The sequence below is a fragment of the Salmo salar genome, chromosome 27 (assembly GCF_965601325.2).
Source record: "Salmo salar chromosome 27, fSalSal1, whole genome shotgun sequence".
In the NCBI taxonomy this organism is placed as follows: Eukaryota; Metazoa; Chordata; class Actinopteri; order Salmoniformes; family Salmonidae; genus Salmo; species Salmo salar.
Genome location: NC_138317.1, coordinates 36,811,045 through 36,836,890, shown reverse-complemented (window position 1 = coordinate 36,836,890; position 25,846 = coordinate 36,811,045). Strand labels below are relative to the sequence as shown.

The 25,846-nt window shown below is 45.5% G+C and overlaps 1 protein-coding gene across 2 annotated transcripts in view; it reads left to right on the top strand.

Annotated features, from left to right (window-relative positions):
- LOC106588997 (CUB and sushi domain-containing protein 3) overlaps positions 1-25,846 on the top strand; it is a 347,202-nt gene that overhangs the window by 277,143 nt on the left and 44,213 nt on the right. For both annotated transcript variants that reach the window (XM_045709277.2, XM_014178612.3), the window contains exons 50-53: positions 9,172-9,354; positions 15,624-15,800; positions 21,246-21,425; positions 24,394-24,567. In XM_045709277.2, coding sequence (XP_045565233.2) covers positions 9,172-9,354; positions 15,624-15,800; positions 21,246-21,425; positions 24,394-24,567 — 714 coding nt within the window. The remainder of the gene's footprint in view (positions 1-9,171; positions 9,355-15,623; positions 15,801-21,245; positions 21,426-24,393; positions 24,568-25,846) is intronic.

Below are 25,846 nucleotides of genomic sequence, written 5' to 3'. Positions count from 1 at the left end.
TAAGGCAGCAGACCGGTTGCAGGGTGACAGCAAGGCAGCAGACCGGTTGCAGGGTAACAGCAAGGCAGCAGACCGGTTGCAGGGTAACAACAAGGCAGCAGACCGGTTGCAGGGTGACAGCACAGACCGGTTGCAGGGTGACAGCAAGGCAGCAGACCGGTTGCAGGGTGACAGCAAGGCAGCAGACTGGTTGCAGGGTGACAGCACAGACTGGTTGCAGGGTGACAGCAAGGCAGCAGACCGGTTGCAGGGTGACAGCAAGGCAGCAGACCGGTTGCAGGGTGACAGCACAGACCGGTTGCAGGGTGACAGCAAGGCAGCAGTAGGGCGTCAGGTAGCCTAGCGGTTAGAGTGTTGGCCCAGTAACTGAAAGGTCACTGATTCAAATACCCGAGTTGACAAGGTGAAAAATCAGTCGATGTGCCCTTGATCAAGGCACTTAACCCTTATTTGCTCCAGGGGCACTGTACTTTTATGACTGGCCCTGTAAAATAACACATTTCACTGCACCGATCCGGTGTATGTAACAATAAAATATGTATTACTATTAAACCGTATCACTCCTCCTAACCAGTGGACAATGCAAGTAGAGCCCTTCCCTGTAATCCCAAGCACTCAGTGATCCAATTAACTAGACCCCCTGTCCATTAACTAGACCCCCTGTCCATTAACTGGACCCTCTGTCAATTAACTAGACCCCCTGTCCATTAACTAGACCCCCCGTCCATTCACTGGACCCTCTGTCAATTAACTAGACCCCCTGTCCATTAACTAGACCCCCTGTCCATTAACTAGACCCCCTGTCCATGAACTAGACCCCTGTCCATTAGCAAGACCCCCTGTCCAATAGCAAGACCCCCTGATCATTAGTTAGACCCCCTGTCAATTAAATATACCCCATGTCAATTAGCTAGACCCCCTGTCCATTAACTAGACCCCCTGTCCATTAGCTAGACCCCCTGTCCATTAACTAGACCCCCTGTCCATTAACTAGACCCCCTGTCCATTAGCTAGACCCCCTGTCCGTTAACTCGACCCCCTGTCCATTAGCTAGACCCCCTGTCCATTAGCTAGACCCCCTGTCCATTAACTAGACCCCCTGTCCATTAGCTAGACCCCTGTCCATTAGCTAGACCCCTGTCCATTAGCAAGACCCCCTGTCCATTAGCAAGACCACCTGTCCATTAGCTAGACCCCCTGTCCATTAGCTAGATCCCCTGTCCATTAGCTAGACCCCCTGTCAATTAAATAGACCCCCTGTCAATTAGCTAGACCCCCTGTCCATTAGCTAGACCCCCTGTCAATTAAATATACCCCCTGTCAATTAGCTAGACCCCCTGTCCATTAACTAGACCCCCTGTCCATTAGCTAGACCCCCTGTCCATTAACTAGACCCCCTGTCCATTAGCTAGACCCCCTGTCCGTTAACTCGACCCCCCTGTCCATTAGCTAGACCCCCTGTCCATTAACTAGACCCCTTGTAAATTAGCTAGACCCCCTGTTCATTAGCTAGACCCCTGTCCATTAACTAGACCCCCTGTCCATTAGCTAGACCCCTGTCCATTAGCAAGACCCCCTGTCCATTAGCAAGACCCCCTGTCCATTAGCAAGACCCCCTGTCCATTATCTAGACCCCCTGTCCATTAGCTAGACCCCCTGTCCATTAGCTAGACCCCCTGTCCATTAGCTAGACCCCCTGTCAATTAAATAGACCCCCTGTCAATTAGCTAGACCCCCTGTCCATTAGCTAGACCTCCTGTCCATTAAATAGACCCCCTGTCAATTAGCTAGACCCCCTGTCCATTAGCTAGATCCCCTGTCCATTAACTAGACCCCCTGTCCATTAGCTAGACCCCCCGTCCATTAACTAGACCCCCTGTCCATTAGCTAGACCCCCTGTCCATTAACTAGACGACCCCCTGTCCATTAACTAGACCCCCTGTCCATTAGCTAGACCCCCTGTCCGTTAACTCGACCCCCTGTCCATTTGCTAGACCCCTGTCCATTAACTAGACCCCTTGTAAATTAGCTAGACCCCCTGTCCGTTGACTAGACCCCCTGTCCATTAACTAGACCCCCTGTCCATTAGCAAGACCCCTGTCGATTAGCTAGACCCCCTGTCCGTTAACTAGACCCCCTGTCCATTAACTAGACCCCCTGTCCGTTAACTAGACCCCCTGTCCATTAGCTAGACCCCCTGTCCATTAGCAAGACCCCCTGTCCACTAACTAGACCCCCTGTCCATTAGCAAGATCCCCTGTCAATTAGCTAGACCCCCTGTCCAATAGTGACTGAGTCAGTGAGCATGCTACCTGGTGGTCTAGAAGTGTTGGATTGGCACTCCAGGTTAATACTTGTACTTCCTATGTCTCCAATTAGTCGGGGGTGCTGAAGCGTTGGCTGGACGCAGGGCTCTAGGGCTCAGGGCCTGTGTTGGGGAGGGGTTTTGAGCCGTCTGGTGCCCATGAAACGTTGGTGATGTGATATCATGTGGCGGGAAGGGGACATGGTACAGGCTCTGTCTTTTTCCCTGTTGCCTGGCCAAGCTTTCTTTAGCATGAAGAACATGGTTATTTGAAAGACCAGTTAGCATTCTAGAGAGCATTTCATTCCCCTGTACCGGCGAGCGTAGAGTTACAGTTTCTTATGAAGAGACTACAGAACAAGTGCTCTGTTTGAGACTAGCGATCACTCAGGCAGTTCTGTGACGAACACAAAGTCACAGGCACATTTGAGACAGACGCCCTTTGTGACAAAACACCAGGGAGATTTCTTTTGACCTCCCTTTGTTCTCCATTCTCCGTTCCCCAGTGTGTCCATGTCCATACTCTGTGTGAGACATGTGAGGTAGGGGGGACGGGGGGACGGGGGGGGGGGGGGGGGGGAGGGGAGTGGCTGAGGGCCTGTTGTGTTTGTGGTGACTTAGTGGCTCTCCGCTAGCTGTCTAGAGATTTGGCTCTGTATCACAGTGTGTGACAGCCAGCCCTCTCCTCCTCCCTCCATTTCTCTCCATCTCTCTCTCTCTCTCCCCTCTCCCTCTCTCTCCCGCTCTCTCCCCTCTCTTTCTCCCATCTTCTTCTCTCTCACCTCTCCCCCTCTCTCCCTCTTTCCCTCTCCCCTCTTCCTCTCTCTCCCTCCCCTCTTCCTCTCTCCCCTCTTCCTCTCTCTCTCCTCTCTTCCTCTCTTCCTCTCTCTCCTCCCTCTCTTCCCTCTCCCTCTCTCTCTCCTCTCTCTCCTCTCTCTCTCTCTCTCTCTCTCTCTCTCTCCCCTCTCCCTCTCTCTCCTCTCTCTCCCTCTCTCTCCTCTCTCTCCCTCTCTCCCCTCTCTTTCTCCCCTCTTCTTCTCTCACCTCTCCCCCTCTCCCTCTCTCTCCCTCTTTCCCTCCCTTCCCTCTCCCTCTCTCCCCTCTCTCTCTCTCCCTCTCCCCTCTTCCTCCCCCCTCTTCCTCCCCCCTCTTCCTCTCTCTCTCTCTCCTCTCTTCCTCTCTCTCTCTCCCCCCTCTCTTCCCTCTCCCTCTCTCTCTCCCCTCTCCCCCTCTCTGTCTGGTGGCATGTTGTGTGTCAGCGCTGCCTCTTCAGATGACAGCTAATAAAGCACCAGCCTAACTTGGTCAGCACATTTTCCCTGACAGAGCACACTCCTGGGAACCTGAACCCCCCACACCGGGGGATGCTCGCTGCCAGGAGGATAATAGAGGAGGTGGAACATGGGACACATGCATCTGCTCAGTAGCCACACGCGCGCACACACACACACACACACACACACACACACACACACACACACACACACACACACACACACACACACACACACACACACACACACACACACACACACACACACACACACACACACACACACACACACACACACACACACACACACACACACACAAAAGTTTTACTCATAAATAAAGTCACACACACACGTCCACACATACTCATGCACACTTGGCACACACATACACACACAAACACTTGGCAGTTGGCACACAAACAGACACACACACCTTACCTGGAAGCCACCACTCACTGTCATCTGGTATCATATCTGTGGGCTGTGTTCTGCTTACTAAAGAAGGCTGTAACAGTAGCATGCGTCTCCAGCAGGCTGTACCTTAGGAAGTGTACACTATTTGTGACACCCTATTGTCCTACTACAATATATGTGATTGTGTGTGGGGGGGGGGTGCATCCTGTATTCTGCCCTGTGTGTTCTAAGAATCATACTCAGTAGGACCCACAGAGGAACATTTAGAACCAAGACACTCAAGGCCCTTTCAACTGCAGCTTTACCCATATGACGGCAACGTTCATGTTCATACTGTACATGTCTGTAGGGACTAGCGCTTTATATGCTAGGTATGGAGCTAGGTGAAACAGAACAATGTCCACTCAAATGCAGCTTACCCACATGACTTAGGTTTCTCCGAGCTCTGATGTTGCTGATGGTCATTAGTAGCCTACCAAACGTGCTAACTGTCTGGTACTCAGCACTCTATTGTCCCTCTAATCACTCTGACATTAATGCACATGTATTGGAAAATCTAATCAAACACTTCATGAGAGCCCACGACCTCATGTTGCGCAACATTTATGATGGCCTCTACTAAAAAGAAGAGGGTTCCCATCAGCTTTCTATAGACTAGGACTACTATATTTATTTTTCAACTTTCCTAATATTAAGCACATTGCTATCTTTACAACAGGAGTATAGCCTACCTGGCTATATGGGAAAAGCGACCTCCATTCGCTATTTAAGTGTACAGATGAACTGTATTTTCTTCCCCTGCCCCTGTTTTGAGACAGGTGCATGATAATGGTCCATTCTAAATCAAAACAAATTTCACACATATATTATTTAGTACATGTAAAGACAAGATTAAATAATGAATAATCTGATGGGTGACAATATTAGCCTATCACTTGTGAATTATATATTATCACTTGTGAATGATGCCCAGAATAAGGCAAGAAACAAAGCCTTTTTTTGCAGCTTTTTTTAATCATCATCGCACACCTCATGTTGCCTATCCCATAGGCCTATATGTTTTGATAAGGTTTGAATCACAACTAAAGTGGCCAAATAACTTCTTAAAATGAAGCACATTAATCCGCTTTACAAGGGGTGGAGAGCCTAACTGGCATACATAAGCAGCGTGTGAGTTTCATGTTTGGGGAAGATCACTTTCTCCATAAAAATGCACCTTTATAATAAAAGCATCACACAAATAATCGCATTTGCGGTCACTTTTGATAAAGTGTTTCCCGCTAATGGAACATTGGTGCTTATAGCCTACTGCAGCGTTTCTTAAAGTATGGGTCGCTACCCAAGGGGGGTCGCGGACCTGTTAATGGTGGGTCGCGAAGTAAATGTATAATTATTTCATTCATTCCTAGAATTGATTTGGCCAAGTGCAACTGCACTCTCGGTTCAGTGCGCTCTCTACTTATCAGCGGTCTCTGCTCAGTTTGGCAGCAGCGCGAGAGGGAGAGGTAGAGGGAGATGCCCGTGTGCTTCACTGTTTACCGGATCTTTTTTCAGCAGTTTTCTTGAAGATCACTCCGCGACCCACACGCTGCAGCGCTGTCGTTCAAGTCACTGACTTGTTATTCCCACTCGCCATCCCTCACCGCAGTCATGAAATGGACTCATGCTAGCCACAAGTTCTGACTGGGCTCAAACATAATGAAACGCAAATGCAGTGATTTCTTTTTGTCTCTTTCATACAAAGTTTGAGAAATAACGAGGAGCGCCCACAATGTGTTTTGTGTGGGGAAGTGCTTAGTAATGAGTCTCTCAAAACAAACAAATTAATAAAACGACACATCCTGACCAAACATCCAGGCACAATATGACAGTAAACACAGGGAGATCTTTCAGAACAGGGAAGAATGCTTCAGGAAACAGTGCTTCGAAGTGGAAAAGTAAGTCAACTAGCAAGGCATTGTTGTCACTTTATAACAGGTGACGATAAGCAGAAATAAGGTAGTACTATCTCTCGTAGTAGATGTGAGTTTCTCTTTCAAACAATCCCGATAGCTAACGTTAGCCAAAGCAAGCTAACTTGCTACTGATAGCACAACCCTAAGAAACAGTTAAGATGAAGATGAAAAATGATCAGGCCTACTGTACATTTTACTGTAGAAATGATTAGGCCTACTGTACATTTTACTGTAGAAATGATTAGGCCTACTGTACATTTTACTGTAGAAATTATTAGGCCTACTGTACATTTTACTGTAGAAATGATTGTTGAAAACGAGTCTAGGTTGGAACTGTAGCTGTTACAAGTAATACGTTTTATTCTGAACTGGAATAAACTGATTGAAGCAAGATGCTTTTTAGACAAACACTCACAGTTCTGGGTTGCTCATCAACAGCAGGAAGCGGTCTCCTGCCTGACTGAGAAAGCAGTAGATGTTCAGATCCAGTTTGGCACTACTTACCTATGCAAGTCAGGGTTCTCAAGTACAGAAACAGTGTCAATACTGAGCATGACCTCAGTGTTGTACTGTCAAAAACTGAGCCCAGAATAGACATGCTTGTTGAGAATGAAATTATTTATTGTATTTTAACAGCAACAGTTCCAACCTAGACAGGTATGTAAGAGCGTTTTTAATGCGGGAAAATAAACATGAAAATATATTTATGGGTATTTCCATGTTATTTGTTTTTGTCTATATTGCATTTTTTTAGGCATAAGGGCAATGAAATGTACCAATATTTACGTATAGTTGCATATTTTCCTGAGCTTGGGTCCCAGGAAAACACAGAATTTCTCATTTGGGTCCTAGGCTGAAAAAGTTTAAGAATCTCTGGCCTACTGCCATGTGCGTATTGCTGCTCTTATAACGTAAAGAAATAGCCTAATAGTTTATCAACATTTTAAGCTAAACGTTCTGATCTGTTGCATCAGCCACAATGCACAAACATTTTTTTTGATGCTAGTGGTTGTATTAATTTGGGATCTATCCCTGTCCCAGACTATGTTTGGAATACTTATTTCTCGCACAGAATAGAATAGGTCGACTTTTGTACTATGGGGGATAGTAGATTGACATAGGCTAGTACTTTTGCTGTTCGTTGGGCCTACTCATCTTGTTGGCTGACGAAAAGTAAATGTGGACAGTTCTTCCAATATCTTCAATATGCACCTCGGAATTGGATAAGGACACACGCAGTTGCGTCCCAGATGTGTCTGTCTTCACTTGTAGCCTGTGAGAAAGACACAATCACATGATGGATAGCCATGTGAGTGAGAGGTGCTTCAGAGCGCGCAGCACTCAGCACTTCTCCCTGAGCGCGCATTCTAGGCATTATCAAGTGCTTGTCAAATTGTGAATGAGAGACTGATGAAGTGTGTACAGTCTGCGCAAATAAACAAAGCAAGAGCTCAGCCTTTCAATAATTTTTTTTCAAATCATCATTAGAGTCACATCATGCAGCCTTACAATGTATTAAACATCTAAACATATAGCCCAACGTTTGTAGAACAACTAAAGTTACATTAATAACTCTAAAAGAATCATATAGGAATACCCATTTCTTTGTTAACCACTCAACACAGAACAGCAGCATGTAATATAAAATAATGCCACGGAATTCCTAACCAAATCTTGTCTGTTAAATGAACTAGTGTAGCCGACAGCTATAAATAAATGATGGATGTATTGGGAAGGTGTAGGCTATATTACATGGATTTTTAGACTTTTTAAAATGTAGATGTTCCAAAGGTCTGCATCAGTGCCAACAGTGTTCAAAGCTTTCCTCAAGGCAAACGGTGGCTACTTTGAAGAATCTCAAATATAAAAATATATTTAGATTTAACACTTTTTTGTGTTATTTCATAGTTTTGATGTATACTCTATTATTCTACAATGTAGAAAATAGTAAAAAATAAAGAAAAACCCTTGAATGAGTAGGTGTGTCCAAACTTTTGACTGGTACTGCACATGTTTGTGAAAGTCTCATCTTTCCATAGAGGGGTCATAATAGTTTGTAGGCCACAGACGCTACAGACGATTTTTGGGGATGTCTCATGATCTGAACAAACACCGCTCTAGCTCTGGCACCTGTCACCGCAGATGAGGAAGTGTAACACTGGTGGATGCAGCGGATTGGGCCGGATATCTCTAGTTTAAACTGACAGATTTTGGTGGGTATTTTGTTGTATTACGCTAATTTGATATGCGCGGGGGTGGGTTTAATAGCAGCCACTTTAATCTGTCTTGGTGTGTTTGGATTTTGATTTGGGCAAGGGGATGACTCAAGTGTACTAAAATAACATTGTTTAATAAATTATGAATGTTAGGTATTTGTCTGGACATGAGAGAAATAGATATGATAAATACATTTATGGATGTTTTACTCATTTGGTATTGAAATCATATATGGATACCAATTGCACTTTGTATCCAAGTGACTTTCCAGTATTTTCCATCCCTATAATGTGTATCATCAGATTTATCTGTTACTGATGAGGCATAAGTATCTCAATGTACTTGAGCCATCTGACACATCTTCCGTTACGTCTGAGCGAGTGTTTGGAGTGGACCGCCCTGATTGTCTCCCAGTAACAGCTCTGATAACTGTCAGGGCCATGGACAAACACACAGTCCCCTATCTCTTAGATCCTGGCTGTACGGCCTCCATTACTTTCATTTCCTCATCAGAGGAGGGGAGTGGTCTGTCTGTCTATCTGTCTGTCTGGGATGGATGTGTAGCTGGTTCAGGTGAATAGCAAGGTTACCAAGGGTGCATCCCAAATGGCACCCTATTACCTATTTAGTGCACTACATAGGGAATAGGGTGCTGTTTGTGAACCAGACCAAGGCTACCAAGCCAGGAGCTATGCCGACGGAGGAGGGGAGGGAGGGAAGGGGAAGGAGATATATGGCACTTTCCTGAATCATTCAGGAATATCCATCTCCGGTGAGCTACTGAGGGGAATCGGTGTGAGAGGGGAATCGGTGAGAGAGGGGAATCAGTGTGTAAGGTTACACCCACATACAGAGAATGAGGGAAGGGCAGAAGGGACAGAATCTGGTTTGAATGACAAAAAGGGTTGTGATGTGTTTCCATGGGAACATTGTGAATTACCATTAACTCTTTCTATGCTTCTGCTTTTCCTTGTGGGCTGGCGTGTGGGTCTCTGTATGTGTGCAGGTGAATCCCAGGGGACATGTGGGGACCCAGGCACCCCGTCGCAGGGCAGCAGGGAGGAGAGTAACTTCAGGATCCGCAGTAAAGTCCAGTTCAGATGCTCTGAGGGTTATGAGCTGATTGGCTCTGCTGAGAGGATGTGCTTTCCTAACGGCACCTGGTCTGGAACACAGCCCTTCTGCAAACGTGAGACCACACACACACACACACACACACACACACACACACACACACACACACACACACACACACACACACACACACACACACACACACTTCTCATTCTCCCAACAAATATGGTCCTCTGAGTCCAACAATCGGCTGTACCATTCCATTTCCAGCCACATGCTTTATCAGTCACCACCGCTGAGGGATTTGAACATCCCTTTGTTACCCCCCCCAAATAGCTAGCAATACATAGCCTGCTCTCACTACAGGGGCCCCTATGGCTAGTGATACATAGCCTGCTCTCACTACAGGGGCCCCTATAGCTAGCGATACATAGCCTGCTCTCGCTACAGGGGCCCCTATAAGCTAGCGATACACAGCCTGCTCTCGCTGCAGGGGCCCCTATAGCTAGCAATACATAGCCTGCTCTCTCTGCAGGGGCCCCTATAGCTAGCAATACATAGCCTGTTCTCACTGCAGGGGCCCCTATAACTAGCAATACATAGCCTGCTCTCACTGCAGGGGCCCCTATAGCTAGCAATGCATAGCCTGTGTCAGTCAGGCACCCAGACACAACCCCTAGGTGTCAGTCAGTCAGGCACCTAGACACAACCCCCAGGTGTCTCCTTTGAACCACCCTTTTCATCTCATCTCAAATGAGACAGGATAGCATTACTGTCGTCTCCAAACGCCGGCTTTGTGTTCTCCATGTTCCCTCTGAGCCACTGCAGCTCTCTAGTTAAATAGATTTACAGATTGTTAACTTCTCAGCCCCTGAGGTGGTTGCCAGGCAGCTTCTCCACAAGGCTGACAGGGTACCTCTCGCTCTCCATCACGCTGTCTCGCTCTCAGTCCCTTCTCAATCTTGCTTTCTCTTTCTCCCTATCCAGTACTAGAGGCATTACTACAGACCCACGTTCACTCCCGGGCTGTTCCACAACCGGCCGTGGCCGGGAGTCCCATAGGACGGCGCACAATTGTTCCAGCGTTGTCCGGGTTAGGGGAGGGTTTGGCTGGGGGAGGGGGGGTTTACTTGGCTCATCGTGCTCTAGCGATCCTTGTGGTGGGGGCAGGGTGCCTGCAGACTGACCCCGGGTCGCCAGTTGAACAGTGTTTCCTCCAACACATTGGTGCAGCTGCCTTCCGGGTAAAGCTGGCGGGTGTTAAAGACGGCTTTTAGGCGGGTCATGCATGACTCCACCTTCGCCTCTCCCGAGCCCGTTGGGGAGTTGCAGCGATGAGACAAAAAAATACAAAAAAAATTATAAGAAATCCATCTGTTATACCTGAGCCTGTTGTTTCTCTCTGTAAAATGTTGACATTTTACATTTCTCAGCCCAACCCACCCTCACATAGAACAAGGTCTCCTAGAGATGAATGTACTTTGGTGCAAAAAGTGCAAATCAATCCCAGAACAACAGCAAAGGACTTTGTGAAAAAATGGCACCGGAAGAAATGGCAGCAGTTTTACGGGCGCCCAACCAATTGTGCTATTATGTGGGGTTTTTTGCATTATTTGTAACTTATTTTGTACATAATGTTTCTGCAACCGTATCTTACGGCAAAAAAGAGCTTCTGGATATCAGGACAGCGTTCCCTCACATGATATTCTCCAAACACCCGGCAGGGCCGACATCCCAGTTATTCGCAAGAGGAAGCGACGCAGGTACAGAGGACGAAGAGCCGGATGCCTCGTCAGGACCAGCAGAAGGCGAGTAGGAAAGCTGCCGTGACATCAATATTACTCGCCAACGTGCAATCATTGGACAATAAATTAGACGAGGTACGATCACGAATATCCTACCAACGGGACACCAAAAACTGTAATATCCTATGTTTCAAGGAATCGTGGCTGAATGACGACATGAATATTCAACTAGCGGGATATACGCTGCACCGGCAGGATAGAACAGCACACTCCGGTAAGACGAGGGGGGGGGGCGGTCTGTGCATATTTGTAAACAACAGCTGGTGCATGAAATCTAAGGAAGTCTCTAGATTTTGCTCGCCTGAAGTAGAGTATATTGTGAAAAATTGCAGGCCACACTATTTGCCTAGAGAGTTTTCAGCTATACTTTTTGGGACTGTTTATTTACCACCACAAACAGATGCTGGCACTAGACCGCACTCAGTCAGCTGTATAAGGAAATAAGCAAACAGGAAACCACTCACCCAGAGGTGGTGCTCCTAGTGGCCGGAGACTTTAATGCAGGGAAACTTAAATCAGTTCTACCAAATCTCTATCAACATGTTAAAATGTGCAACCAGAGGGAAAAAAATTCTAGATCACCAGTACTCCACACACAGAGACGCGTACAAAGCTCTCCCTCGCCCTCCATTTGGTAAATCAGACCGCAACTCGATCCTCCTGATTCCTGCTTACAAGCAAAAATTAAAGCAGGAAGCACCAGTGACTCGGTCTATAAAAAAAGTGGTCAGATGAAGCAGATGCTAAACTACTGGACTGTTTTGCTATCACAGTTAAATCGGGATTCTTCCGATGACATTGAGGAATACACCACATCAGTCACTGGCTTTATCAATAAGTGCATCGAGGACGTCGTCCACACAGTGACTGTACGTACATACCCCAACCAGAAGCCATGGATTACAGGCAACATTCGCACTGAGCTAAAAGGTAGAGCTGCCGCTTTCAAGGTGCAGGACTCTAACCCGGAAGCTTACAAGAAATCCCGCTATGCCCTGCGACGAACCATCAAACAGGCAAAGCGTCAATACAGGGCTTAAGATTGAATCATACTACACCGGCTCCGATGCTCGTCGGATGTGGCAGGGCTTGCAACCTATTACAGACTACAAAGGGAAGCACAGCCGCGAGCTGCCCAGTGACACGAGCCTATCAGACGAGCTAAATCACTTCTATGCTCGCTTCGAGGCAAGCAACACTGAGGCATGCATGAGAGCATCAGCTGTTCCGGACGACTGTGTGATCACGCTCTCCATAGCCGACGTGAGTAAGACCTTTAAACAGGTCAACATACACAAGGCTGCGGGGCCAGACGGATTACCAGGACGTGCGCTCTGGGCATGTGCTAACCAACTGGCAGGTATCTTCACTGACATTTTCAACATGTCCCTGATTGAGTCTGTAATACCAACATGTTTCAAGCAGACCACCATAGTCCCTGTGCCCAAGAACACAAAGGCAACCTGCCTAAATGACTACAGACCCGTAGCACTCACGTCCGTAGCCATGAAGTGCCTTGAAAGGCTGGTAATGGCTCACATCAACACCATTATCCCAGAAACCCTAGACCCACTCCAATTTGCATACCGCCCAAACAGATCCACAGATGATGCAATCTCTATTGCACTCCACACTGCCCTTTCCCACCTGGACAAAAGGAACACCTATGTGAGAATGCTATTCATTGACTACAGCTCAGCGTTCAACACCATAGTACCCTCAAAGCTCATCACTAAGCTAAGGAACCTGGGACTAAACACCTCCCTCTGCAACTGGATCCTGGACTTCCTGACGGGCCGCCTCCAGATGGTGAGGGTAGGTAGCAACACATCTGCCACACTTATCCTCAACACTGGAGCTCCCCAGGGGAGCGTGCTCCGTCCCCTCCTGTACTCCCTGTTCACCCATGACTGCATGGCCAGGCATGACTCCAACACCATCATTAAGTTTGCAGACGACACAACAGTGGTAGGCCTGATCACCGACAATGACGAGACAGCCTATAGGGAGGAGGTCAGAGACCTGGCTGGGTGGTGCCAAAATAACAATCTATCCCTCAACGTAACCAAGACTAAGGAGATGATTGTGGACTACAGGAAAAGGAGCACCGAGCACGCCTCCATTCTCATCAATGGGGCTGTAGTGGAGCAGGTTGAGAGCTTCAAGTTCCTTGGTGTCCACATCAGCAACAAACTAGAATGGTCCAAGCACACCAAGACAGTCGTGAAGAGGGCACGACAAAGCCTATTCCCCCTCAGGAAACTAAAAAGATTTGGCATGGGTCCTGAGATCCTCAAACGGTTCTACAGCTGCAACATCGAGAGCATCCTGACCAGTTGCATCACTGCCTGGTACGGCAATTGCTCGGCCTCCGACCGCAAGGCACTTCAGAGGGTAGTGTGTACGGCCCAGTACATCACTGGAGCAAAGCTGCCTGACATCCAGGACCTCTACACCAGGCGGTGTCAGAGGAAGGCCCTAAAAATTGTCAAAGACCCCAACCACCCCAGTCATAGACTGTTCTCTCTACTACCGCATGGCAAGCGGTACCGGAGTGCCAAGTCTAGGACAAAAAGGCTTCTCAACAGTTTTTACCCCCAAGCCATAAGACTTCTGAACAGGTAGCCAAATGGTTACCCGGACTATTTGCATTGTGTGCCCCCCCCCCCCCCAACCCCTCTTTTACGCTGCTGCTACTCTCTGTTTATCATATATGCATAGTCACTTTAACCATACCTACATGTACATACTACCTCAATAAGCCTGACTAACCGGTGTCTGTATATAGCCTTGCTACTGTTATTTTCAAATGTCTTTTTACTGTTGTTTTATTTCTTTACTTACCTAAAACACACACATACCTTTTTTTTCGCACTATTGGTTAGAGCCTGTAAGTAAGCATTTCACTGTAAGGTCTACACCTGTTGTATTTGGCGCACGTGACAAATAAACGTTGATTTGATTTGAAGATGCTGGAGGGAACAGGTACAAAAGTATCTATATCCACAGTAAAACGAGACCTATATCGACATAACCTGAAAGGCCACTCAGCAAGGAAGAAGCCACTGCTCCAAAACCGCCATAAAAAAACCAGACTACGGTTTGCAACTGCACATGGGGACAAAGATCGTACTTTTTGAAGAAATGTCCTCTGGTCTGATGAAACAAAAATAGAACTGTTTGGCCATAATGACCATCGTTATGTTTGGAGGAAAAAGGGGGAGGCTTGCAAGCCGCAGAACACCATCCCAACCATGAAGCACGGGAGTGGCAGCATCATATTTGGGGGTGCTTTGCTGCAGGAGGGACTGGTGCACTTCACAAAATAGATGGCATCATGAGGCAGGAAAATGATGTGAATATATTGAAGCAACATCTCAAGACATCAGTCAGGAAGTTAAATCTTGGTCGCAAATGGGTCTTCCAAATGGACAATGACCCCAAGCATTCTTCCAAAGTTGTGGCAAAATGGCTTAAGGACAACAAAGTCAAGGTATTGGAGTGGCCATCACAAAGCCCTGACCTCAATCCTGTAGAACATTTGTGGGCAGAACTGAAAAAGTATGTGCGAGCAAGGAGGCCTACAAACCTGACTCAGTTACACCAGCTCTGTCAGGAGGAATAGGCCAAAAATGCACCCATTTTTATTGTGGAACGTTTGACCCAAGTTAAACAATTTAAAGGCAACGCTACCAAATACTAATTGAGTGCATGTAAACTTCTGACCCACTGGGAATGTGATGAAAGAAGTAAAAGCTGAAATAAATCATTCTCTCTACTATTATTCTGACATTTCACATTCTTAAAATAAAGTGGTGATCCTAACTGACCTAAGACAGGGAATTTTTACTAGGATTAAATGTCAGGAATTGTGAGAAACTGAGTTTAAATGTATTTGGCTGAGGTGTATGTAAACTTCCGACTTCAACTGTAAGTCATCATTTATTAAACAATGTTATTCTAGTACACTTGAGTCATCCCCTTCCCCAAAACTAAATCCAAACACGCCAAGTGTGAGTGCCCCCCCCCCCTCCTCCTTTTGCCCTCAGAACAGCCTCAGTTCGTCGTGGGCACTGACTCTACAAAGTGTCAAAAGCGTTCCACAAGGATGCTGGCCCATGTTGACTCCAATGGTTCCCACAGTTGTGTCAAGTTGGCTGGATGTCTTTTGGGTGGTGGACCATTCTTGATACACACGGGAAACTGTTGAGCGTGAAAAACCCAGCAGCCTAACACCTACTACTGTATCCATACCCCGTTCAAAGGCACTTCAAAATGTTGTCTGGGCCATTCACCCTCTGAATGGCACACATACACAATCCATGTCCCAATTGTCTCAAAGCTTAAAAATCCAACTTTAGCCTGTCTCCTCCCTTTCATCTACACTGATTGAACAAGTGACATCGATAAGGGATCATAGCTTTCACCTAGTCAGTCTGTTTCATGAAAAGTGTTCTTAATGTTTTGTATACTCGGTGTACTAGTATATGATGAAACAACTTCACAAGTATTTTTGAATTATCACATAAAACCAATCATTCAATCAAACTCTATCTGCCCCTTCTCTCTCTCTCTCCAGCGGTGCAGTGTGGGAACCCGGGGACCCCCAGTAACGGCCGTGTGTCCCGGCTGGACGGCACAACCTACTCCCACTCCGTCACCTACTCCTGTATGGATGGCTACCTGCTGACCGGCTCCACCACACGTCAGTGTCTGGCCAATGCCACCTGGTCTGGCACTGCCCCCAACTGCACCAGTAAGTCTCCATAAACCAACCTCACTGCCCTGAACTGCAGCAGTAAGTCTTCATAAACCAACCTCACTGCCCTGAACTGCAGCAGTAAGTCTTCATAAACCAACCTCACTGCCCTGAACTGCAGCAGTAAGTCTTCATAAACCAACCTCACTGCCCTGAACTGCAGCAGTAAGTCTTCATAAACCAACCTCACTGCCCTGAACTGCACCAGTAAGTCTTCATAAACCAACCTCACTGCCCTGAACTGCAGCAGTAAGTCTTCATAAACCAACCTCACTGCCCTGAACTGCAGCAGTAAGTCTTCATAAACCAACCTCACTGCCCTGAACTGCAGCAGTAAGTCTTCATAAACCAACCTCACTGCCCTGAACTGCAGCAGTAAGTCTTCATAAACCAACCTCACTGCCCTGAACTGCAGCAGTAAGTCTCCATAAACCAACCTCACTGCCCTGAACTGCAGCAGTAAGTGAGATCAGAGCCCGCATTCATAAAGCGTCTCAGAGTAGGTGTGCTGATCTAGGATCAGACCCCCCCCCTTCCCCCCCGTCAATCTAATCTTATTCATTATGATCTGAAAGGCAAAAAGGATCCTAGATCAGAACATTTATAAATTAGTGCCCTGGACTTACCCTTTGTGCTTATGAACAGGGACGTTTGAAAATTCCTACTGATAACACCATAATGTTTTTTTTTACGATGTATTTCGATTGTGATCTTTGGTTTTCGTATATGGGACCTATTGATATGTGATACAGAGTCATAGATGGGGGGATTGGTTCTATCAGTGGGCTGAGGCTGAAGACAGTCTGCGTCCCAAATGGTACCCTATTCCCTATATAGTACACTACTTTTGGCCACAGCCCTATGGGTCCTTGTCAAAAGAAGTGCACAATAAAGGGAACATTTGGAACTATTCCAGAATCTTAATCTCGCATCCTGTTGTCATGACATTTCAAGACGTTGCTCCTCTCATGTTAAGAAGGGTGGGTTGTTTATGACTGGAATTCTCCAGGCAGTGTAAGAGAGGGATCGAAGAGGAGACACTCTTTAAGGTAGCCTTCAGGTTAAAGATTGAGACAGCGAGAGAAGGGGTCTCACGCACACATACAGACGCACACACACGCACAGTGACTGGTGGGTTGAGACAGAGAAGAGAGGTCAGAAGAGCCCTGTGTCCCTGCTCCAGCAAGATAAGAAAATCAATCCCTCTGTGCCTCTCTGTTACCTTGTACATATTACCATACCCTCCAAAGCTCTTCCCTCTTCTTCAGCTCCTTCTCAGTTGAGTAGACAACGCCAGGGAGTCAATCTGATTTAAATCTAGGCCCAGGGGCGAGACAGAGGGGGAGAGAGACCGAGAGACTGAAAGGGAGAGTGAGGGAGAGAGGCTGCCACATAACGTTCTGAGAAGCATATGTTTCTTAGAGCTTGGTGAGAGTGGTTGTCCTAAGGTTATTTTGCATACAACTTTCTGGGAATGGTGCCGGATAGTTACTTGGCTTTGGAACATTCTCAGCATATTTAAGGAACTTGACAAAAAAAAATGTTTTATTGGTATTTCATTTCAGAATGTTTCCTTAAAGTTGAAACATGGTTACATTTCAATTTTGGTAATGTTCTAGGAATGTTCTCGAATTGGTTTGACATTAGGAATGTTTTCATGTAGTTCAGAGAACATTAAGAAACAACGTTCTTCTGTTGGAATTTCATTACTTCAGCTTAACATTTCCTACAGGTTTCCTCATGGTTCTAAAGTCCTATTTTCAAATTGTTCCAAGAACATAAAAAAAACTTTCCATAAAAACCACAAGAAAATGTTAGAAACATTCAGAGAACGTTCTAAGAATGTTGTTTAAAAACATATATATTCCATTCTCAGCAACAGCAAAACTCTATCTTCTATCTTGTTAAGTGTGTTCAGGTGTGTTGGCCAAGTCCACTAATTGGCCACACCTGATCTTAATGATTGCTTGTTTCCTTTGAAATGGGGTCTGTTTGAATAGACTAACATGTAAAAACATGGTATGCTAGCTCCATCCTGGTGGCACAGAAGACTAATTCCATGGATAGAGAACAGATTATAGGTTTGAATCTTCAAGGAAGTTATTTAAAGCCTCCAAATAACCTATCATTTCCATTCTCAGAGTGTTCAATGAAATAGAGTAAAACAATCTCAGAACCTCCCTGCAACCTAAAAATAAATGTTCCCAGAACAGTGAAAATGTTCACTTCTCTGCACAGAATGTTTAAAAAAACGTCAGTTTTACCGGTCAGGAAATGTATGACTTCGTTCCCACAAACAATGTGAAACAAAAAAAATACGTTCCCACAACTTCCAAGGAACCAAATGTGCTAGCTGGGAGAGACAGAGAGACTTATTCCACTTCAGGTAGATAATTCCTCTCTATCTCACCTGGTGTTTCAGATTCAGTTCATTCAGGAATGGACTACCAGATCTATAAACTACTTCCTGCCTGTCTCCATATCACCCCTAGACAGAAGTTATAGACCACACTCGTTCCTCCAGGCTAGGTTCATTTCCTTTGATCGTATGCCTCTTAGTGCCCATATATGCTTAAACAGGCAGAATGCTTTGCCTACAGCGTTTCAAAGAGACCTTTGGTTTGTCCCCCAAAATGGCACCCTGTTACCTATATAGTCTCAGGGCTCTGATCTAACGTAGCGCACCTTTTTAGGGAATAAGGTGTAATTTGGGACACATCCCTTGCCTGTGGCATCAAATCAAATTTGTCACATGCCCCGAATACAACAGCTGTAGACCTTACAGTGAAATGCTTACTTACACAGCCCTTAACCAACAATGCAGTTTTAAGAAAAATACCAACAAAAAAATAAAGAAATAAAGTAACAAAAAGTAACGTGTCAAAGTAGTACTGATTGATGAGTCTTTACATGTGTTTTATTGAGCAGGCTGAGAAGGGCGATGCAATGTTTTCTATCCAGTGGTGGAGTCACATTAGCATTTTGGTCGAGACATTTTCCACACCACCTAGATGTTTACGAGCTTAACGCTCTGATGATTGATTCCCAAAGCTTCATTCTCAGGTTTTTTTTTTTTTTTTAGCAAAATACACTAAATGTATGGAAAACTGTAATTCTGGAATTGATAAGGGCACCACATAAATCAATGGGGGGGTGATGTCACGGCTGTCATAGGAAGAAGAGGACCAAAGTGCAGGGTGTGTGTCGTTCCACATTTTATTTATACTGTGAAACTATGCAATACATAAATACACTGAATGAAAAAACAACAAACCGTGACACAGAGATGAACACATACACAATTAAAAATTAATCACCCACAAAACCCAGGTGAAAAAAACCCTACTTAAGTATGATCTCCAATTAGAGACAATGAAGACCAGCTGCCTCTAATTGGAGATCATTCCAAACAAAACCCAACATAGAAATACAAAACTAGAACCTAAACATAGAAATAGAAAACATAGAGAGAGAAAAACCCTGCCACGCCCTGACCTACTCTACCATAGAAAATAACATCTTTCTATGGTCAGGATGTGACAGGTGAACTTTTTTCTGAAATTAAAAACAGTCACGGTGATCACTGATCACAGAACTACTGATGTGTTTCTGTTACCTTGTCATCTGAATTCCCAGGTAGACCATAAACATTAAACAGTCACGGTGATCACTGATCACAGAACTGCTGATGTGTTTCTGTTACCTTGTCATCTGAATTCCCAGGTAGACCATAAACATTAAACAGTCACGGTGATCACTGATCACAGAACTGCTGATGTGTTTCTGTTACCTTGTCATCTGAATTCCCAGGTAGACCATAAACATTAAACAGTCACGGTGATCACTGATCACAGAACTGCTGATGTGTTTCTGTTACCTTGTCATCTGAATTCCCAGGTAGACCATAAACATTAAACAGTCACGGTGATCACTGATCACAGAACTGCTGATGTGTTTCTGTTACCTTGTCATCTGAATTCCCAGGTAGACCATAAACATTAAACAGTCACGGTGATCACTGATCACAGAACTGCTGATGTGTTTCTGTTACCTTGTCATCTGAATTCCCAGGTAGACCATAAACATTAAACAGTCACGGTGATCACTGATCACAGAACTGCTGATGTGTTTCTGTTACCTTGTCATCTGAATTCCCAGGTAGACCATAAACATTAAACAGTCACGGTGATCACTGATCACAGAACTGCTGATGTGTTTCTGTTACCTTGTCATCTGAATTCCCAGGTAGACCATAAACATTAAACAGTCACGGTGATCACTGATCACAGAACTGCTGATGTGTTTCTGTTACCTTGTCATCTGAATTCCCAGGTAGACCATAAACATTAAACAGTCACGGTGATCACTGATCACAGAACTGCTGATGTCTTTCTGTTACCTTGTCATCTGAATTCCCAGGTAGACCATAAACATTAAACAGTCACGGTGATCACTGATCACAGAACTGCTGATGTGTTTCTGTTACCTTGTCATCTGAATTCCCAGGTAGACCATAAACATTAAACAGTCACGGTGATCACTGATCACAGAACTACTGATGTGTTTCTGTTACCTTGTCATCTGAATTCCCAGGTAGACCATAAACATTAAACAGTCACGGTGATCACTGATCACAGAACTGCTGATGTGTTTCTGTTACCTTGTCATCTGAATTCCCAGGTACACCATAAACATTAAACAGTCACGGTGATCACTGATCACAGAACTACTGATGTGTTTCTGTTACCTTGTCATCTGAATTCCCAGGTAGACCGTAAACACTCTACTTCCTGCTCTGTTTTCCATCCCGTCCTCCACAGAACAGAAGCGAGTTATAGTCGTAAGAGATTGACAGAATTGATTATGGAAGTTAAACCCAGGAGACCCTCGTATGAGAACACAGCTCACAGCTATTGATTTTCCCCGTGATAGTGAAATCTATCATTTTGAATAAAAGAGGCGAGGGGGTATCTCATCAGTGGAGATATCTCTGTTGCTGGCTGCATAAATTGGTCATTTCAGATGATTTGTGGATTAGGTTTCCCACCGATTGTTGTCACAGCCCCAGTTACATCTTACGCCGGACCCACAATGGGGCCTAAATTGCACTTCGACCGCCGTCATAGATATCCGCGTCTGTCACACAAGAGCCAGAAAGCCAACTAAGTGTCCAGACAGGGGATGTCTTCTTTGTTATGTATGTATTTGTTTGCTGTAACAGAGTACACTGTGTCACTGAGTCACTCTTTTGTCCCCTTCCTTCCTACCTTCCTTTGTTCATTCCTTCCTTCCTTCCTTCCTTCCTTCCTTCCCTCCCTCCCTCCCTCCCGTCCTTCCTTCCGTCCTTCCTTCTTTCCTCTCTTTCTTCCTTCTTCCTTCCTCCCTCCCTCCCTGCCCCCCCTCTCCCTCCCTCCCTCCTTCCTTCTTTCTGTCTAATCACAGTGATCAACTGTGGCGACCCTGGGGTTCCAGCCAATGGGATGAGGTATGGAGAGGACTTTGCTATTGGTCAGAACATCACATTCCTGTGTGCTCCGGGATACAGCATGGAGGCCGACAGCTCGGCTGTACGCACCTGCACCTCCAACGGCACCTGGAGTGGTATCATGGCATCCTGCCAAGGTAAGACCTAGCAACACATGTGTAGCATAATGTACTTCATTACCCACAATGCTCTGTGGAACATATCTAATAACATTTTGGCATCATAGCATCTTTCAAAGGTAGGGCCCAGCAACACTTTGTTTGGTTGGTTTGTTCCCCTGACTACTTCAATTTGAGTGTTTGAATATGTGTATCTACACTTTAGAATAGATTTCAATGAGCCAAGTCTTAGGGACTAACTAATCAATGTTCCCATTGTCTAAAACAGAGATGTCTTGGCTTGGGTTCCCTATGGCATCACCACCAGTTTCACCACAGATTGTTATAGCTTATTCACAGTAACACTGCACACCTCCTGCTTTCCACACTGTTGCCCTTAGCAACGGTAGCCCATATATCATTGTGCCACAGTGAGAAAAGGGTTTAAATAAAGCATATCAGTTTTCTTTGGTTTGTTATTGTAGGACCAACATCCTGTCTTGTAGTTGTTATTGCTGACACTATATGGCCAGGCAGAAAAGGTTTCTCTTCATAACACACTTTCTCAACATGCATACAATTCAGCTTTTTACCATGATCTTGGACCAGCTATGATCAACACATATCTTCATCCGTTTGTACAGGTGATAGTTCCATTTCTTGGCTGTGTGAAAGTGTGTTGTTATGCATACATATGTAACAGCTGCAGAGTGATATCTCATTGTTATGATGCACAGTTAGATCTGTGAATGTGGATGTTGACGTGTGGAATGGAAAGTAGCCTAATGGAGGTGGATGGGTGAAAGTCTAACATTGCCTTTTAACACAACGTTGCGTGTGTGCGTGTGCGTGTGTGCGAGCGTGCGCGCGTGCGTGCGTACACTCGTATTGTATACTGTATGTGAGAACGCCTGTGAAATGGAGGATCCATCACAGCGGCTGTAGAACTTCACCACTGTTGTGTCACTGGAGTTGTGAAACTACTCTGCATAAAGCTATTATTCATTAGCTTAGTACAAGCCAAGCTGGTCCACTCTCAACGGAGGGGCTACCAAGCGTGTCCAATACTAATTCAGAATATTAATACAACATTTGGGAATTTATTACACGTTTATTGCTTTTATTACTGTGACACAGAGATGGCAATAAGAGTAGCTAATCATCAGAAAGCTCCATTGAGCTGGACTAATGTGTTTTTGTTTTTATAGTCAGCTGATTCATTTAATCACTACCCTCCAAATCAAAGGGTTCTGGTCAAATGGAATGGACTAATAATATATAGTATAAGGAATAGGCCTAGTATCCATAGTGCTGTTACTGACCAAACCAACCCCATCTTTTGGAAAGTCTATCCACAGTGCTGTAACGGTTATTCAGTGAGATGACTGTATCCATGGTGATAGACTTTCCAATATAGTGCACTATTTTACTGTAATTTGGTGAGAATATTGTGTTTATTGTATAGTACGCTGGAAAGCCTGTTTCTGCCCAAACCAACCCTCACAGAACAGTCTTCTAGAAAGCCCTATCTGCTGTTACTGTAATTTGCTGAAAGGAGTGTATCCGCCATGCAATTTTTTGGAAAGCCTACGATATCTGCTATTACTTGCTGTAGTTCAGTGAGAGGAGGAGTATGCTGTGTCCACATCGTAGTTGGCAGAACTCCTTGTGAAAAACAAACACGGAAGAGAAAGGGAGACTCACTCTACAGAGTGCAACATGAGTCATCCAGCCTAGCCCTCTCTCCTACTCAAGTGTGGCATTGGCTGTGGCGTACCACGACTCCCAGGCAGCGCTCAGACAAACAAACTGTCCCTTTCTCTCTGCCGTATTGCACTATATAGGGAATAGGGTGCAATTTGGGACTCAGTTATTTTTTATTTAACCTTTATTTAATTAGGCAAGTCAGTTAAGAACAAATTCTTATTTACAATGCCGGCCTAGGAACTACCTGGTTCAGGGGCAGAACAACAGATTTTTACCTTGTCAGCTCAGGGATTCGGTTTCGGTTACTGGCCCAACGCTCTAACCACTAGGCCACCCGCCACCCCAGGTAGCCTAGTGACACCCAGAGGCTAGTGCTCGGAGAGAAAACCATTAGCTCAGGTTTCAGTTAGACAGCTGGTAGTAAATGTCCACTAAGGGTGGCAAAGCCACAATTATTCCATCGGCTTCATTTCCTAAGATTATGAAAATATGTTGTTTTAGTTGTTAGCCTTTTCCCTGTGGCCTTTTCCCAAAGGTTTCTTGTGTATTCGCTGTTTGCCTTTATGCCATGAATGGAATCATATAAATCGTGCCTAATTGATTCAGGATAACTCTACAGTGATAACGAGAGTTAAGTAAAGTATGATTCGTGCCTAATTGATTCATGATATCCTTACAGGGATAATGAGGGTTAAGTAAAGTATGATTCGTGCCTAATTGATTCATGATATCCCTACAGGGATAATGAGGGTTAAGTAAAGTGTGATTCATGCCTAATTGATTCATGATATCCATACAGGGATAATGAGGGTTAAGTCAAGTGTGATTCATGCCTAATTGATTAATGATATCCCTACAGGGATAATGAGGGTTAAGTAAGTGAGTAATTCAGCATTGATTAAAGTATTACTTCCCCTCAGAGTAAACGCCCTCTCGCCTCCCTCCCTCCCTCCCTCCCTCCCTCCCTCCCTCCCTCCCTCCCTCCCTCCCTCCCTCCCTCCCTCCCTCCCTCCCTCCCTCCCTCCCCTCTCTATCGCTCTCTCTCTCTCCTCTCTCTACCCCTCTCTCTCTTGCTTCTCCTTTCTCTCCTCCTCCTCTCTCTCTCTCTCCCTCCCCTCTCTCTCTTCCTCCCTCCTCTCTCCTCCCCCGCTCTCCTTCTCTCTCCCTATTCTCTCTCCTCTCTCCCTCTCCCCTCTCTCCTCCTCTTTCTCCCTATACTCTCTTCCACTACAACCACCCTCTTTCTCACCCCTCTCTCCGCTCTTCTCCCCCCTCACCCCCTTCCCCTCTCCACCCATAGCGGTGACCTGCGCAGCACCCTCTGCCATCTCCAACGGAGTCCTGGAGGGTACAGACTTTGAGTGGGGCACCAGCGTGAGCTACAGTTGCTCCCCAGGGTATGAGCTGTCATTCCCTGCCATTCTCACCTGCGTGGGCAACGGCACCTGGAACGGAATGGTGCCTCAGTGCCTACGTGAGTAACATCTCTCCTCTCCACTCGTGTTATTTTGTTATCTTGCTCTCTCTCTCTTTCTCTCTCTCTCTGTCTCTCTCTCTTTCTCTCTCGCTCTCTCACTCGCTCTCTCGCTCCCTCTTTTCCACTCTCTTGCACATCGATGCAGCTTCACTCTCTCTGCAGTAGAACTAACACATCGATGCAGCTTCATTCTCTCTGCAGTAGAACTAACACATCGATGCAGCTTCACTCTCTCTGCAGTAGAACTAACACATCGATGTACCTTCACTCTCTCTGCAGTAGAACTAACACATCGATGTACCTTCACTCTCTCTGCAGTAGAACTAACACATCGATGTACCTTCACACTCTCTGCAGTAGAACTAACACATCGATGCAGCTTCACTCTCTCTGCAGTAGAACTAACACATCGATGTACCTTCACTCTCTCTGCAGTAGAACTAACACATCGATGTACCTTCACTCTCTCTGCAGTAGAACTAACACATCGATGTATCTTCACACTCTCTGCAGTAGAACTAACACATCGATGTACCTTCACTCTCTCTGCAGTAGAACTAACACATCGATGCAACTTCACTCTCTCTGCAGTAGAACTAACACATCGATGTATCTTCACACTCTCTGCAGTAGAACTAACACATCGATGTACCTTCCCTCTCTGCAGTAGAACTAACACATCGATGCAGCTTCACTCTCTCTGCAGTAGAACGAACACATCGATGTACCTTCACTCTCTGCAGTAGAACTAACACATCGATGCAACTTCACTCTCTCTGCAGTAGAACTAACACATCGATGTGCCTTCACTCTCTCTGCAGTAGAACTAACACATCGATGCAACTTCACTCTCTCTGCAGTAGAACTAACACATCGATGCAACTTCACTCTCTCTGCAGTAGAACTAACACATCGATGCAACTTCACTCTCTCTGCAGTAGAACTAACACATCGATGCAACTTCACTCTCTCTGCAGTAGAACTAACACATCGATGCAACTTCACTCTCTCTGCAGTAGAACTAACACATCGATGCAACTTCACTCTCTCTGCAGTAGAACTAACACATTTTGTTGTGTTCTTGTTTCCTTGTTTCAGTTTGATGTCCACTCAGTAAGATGTCCACTCTACAGTTGTATGACTATAGTCAGTTACAGAGATTAATCTTTTAGTTTTTCTAAACCAATTTCCTAATCTTTATTAGAAACAACAGGTTAATATCAGGGTAACGACAGGAAAATAACAGGAAATGACAGGGAAATAACACGGTAACGAC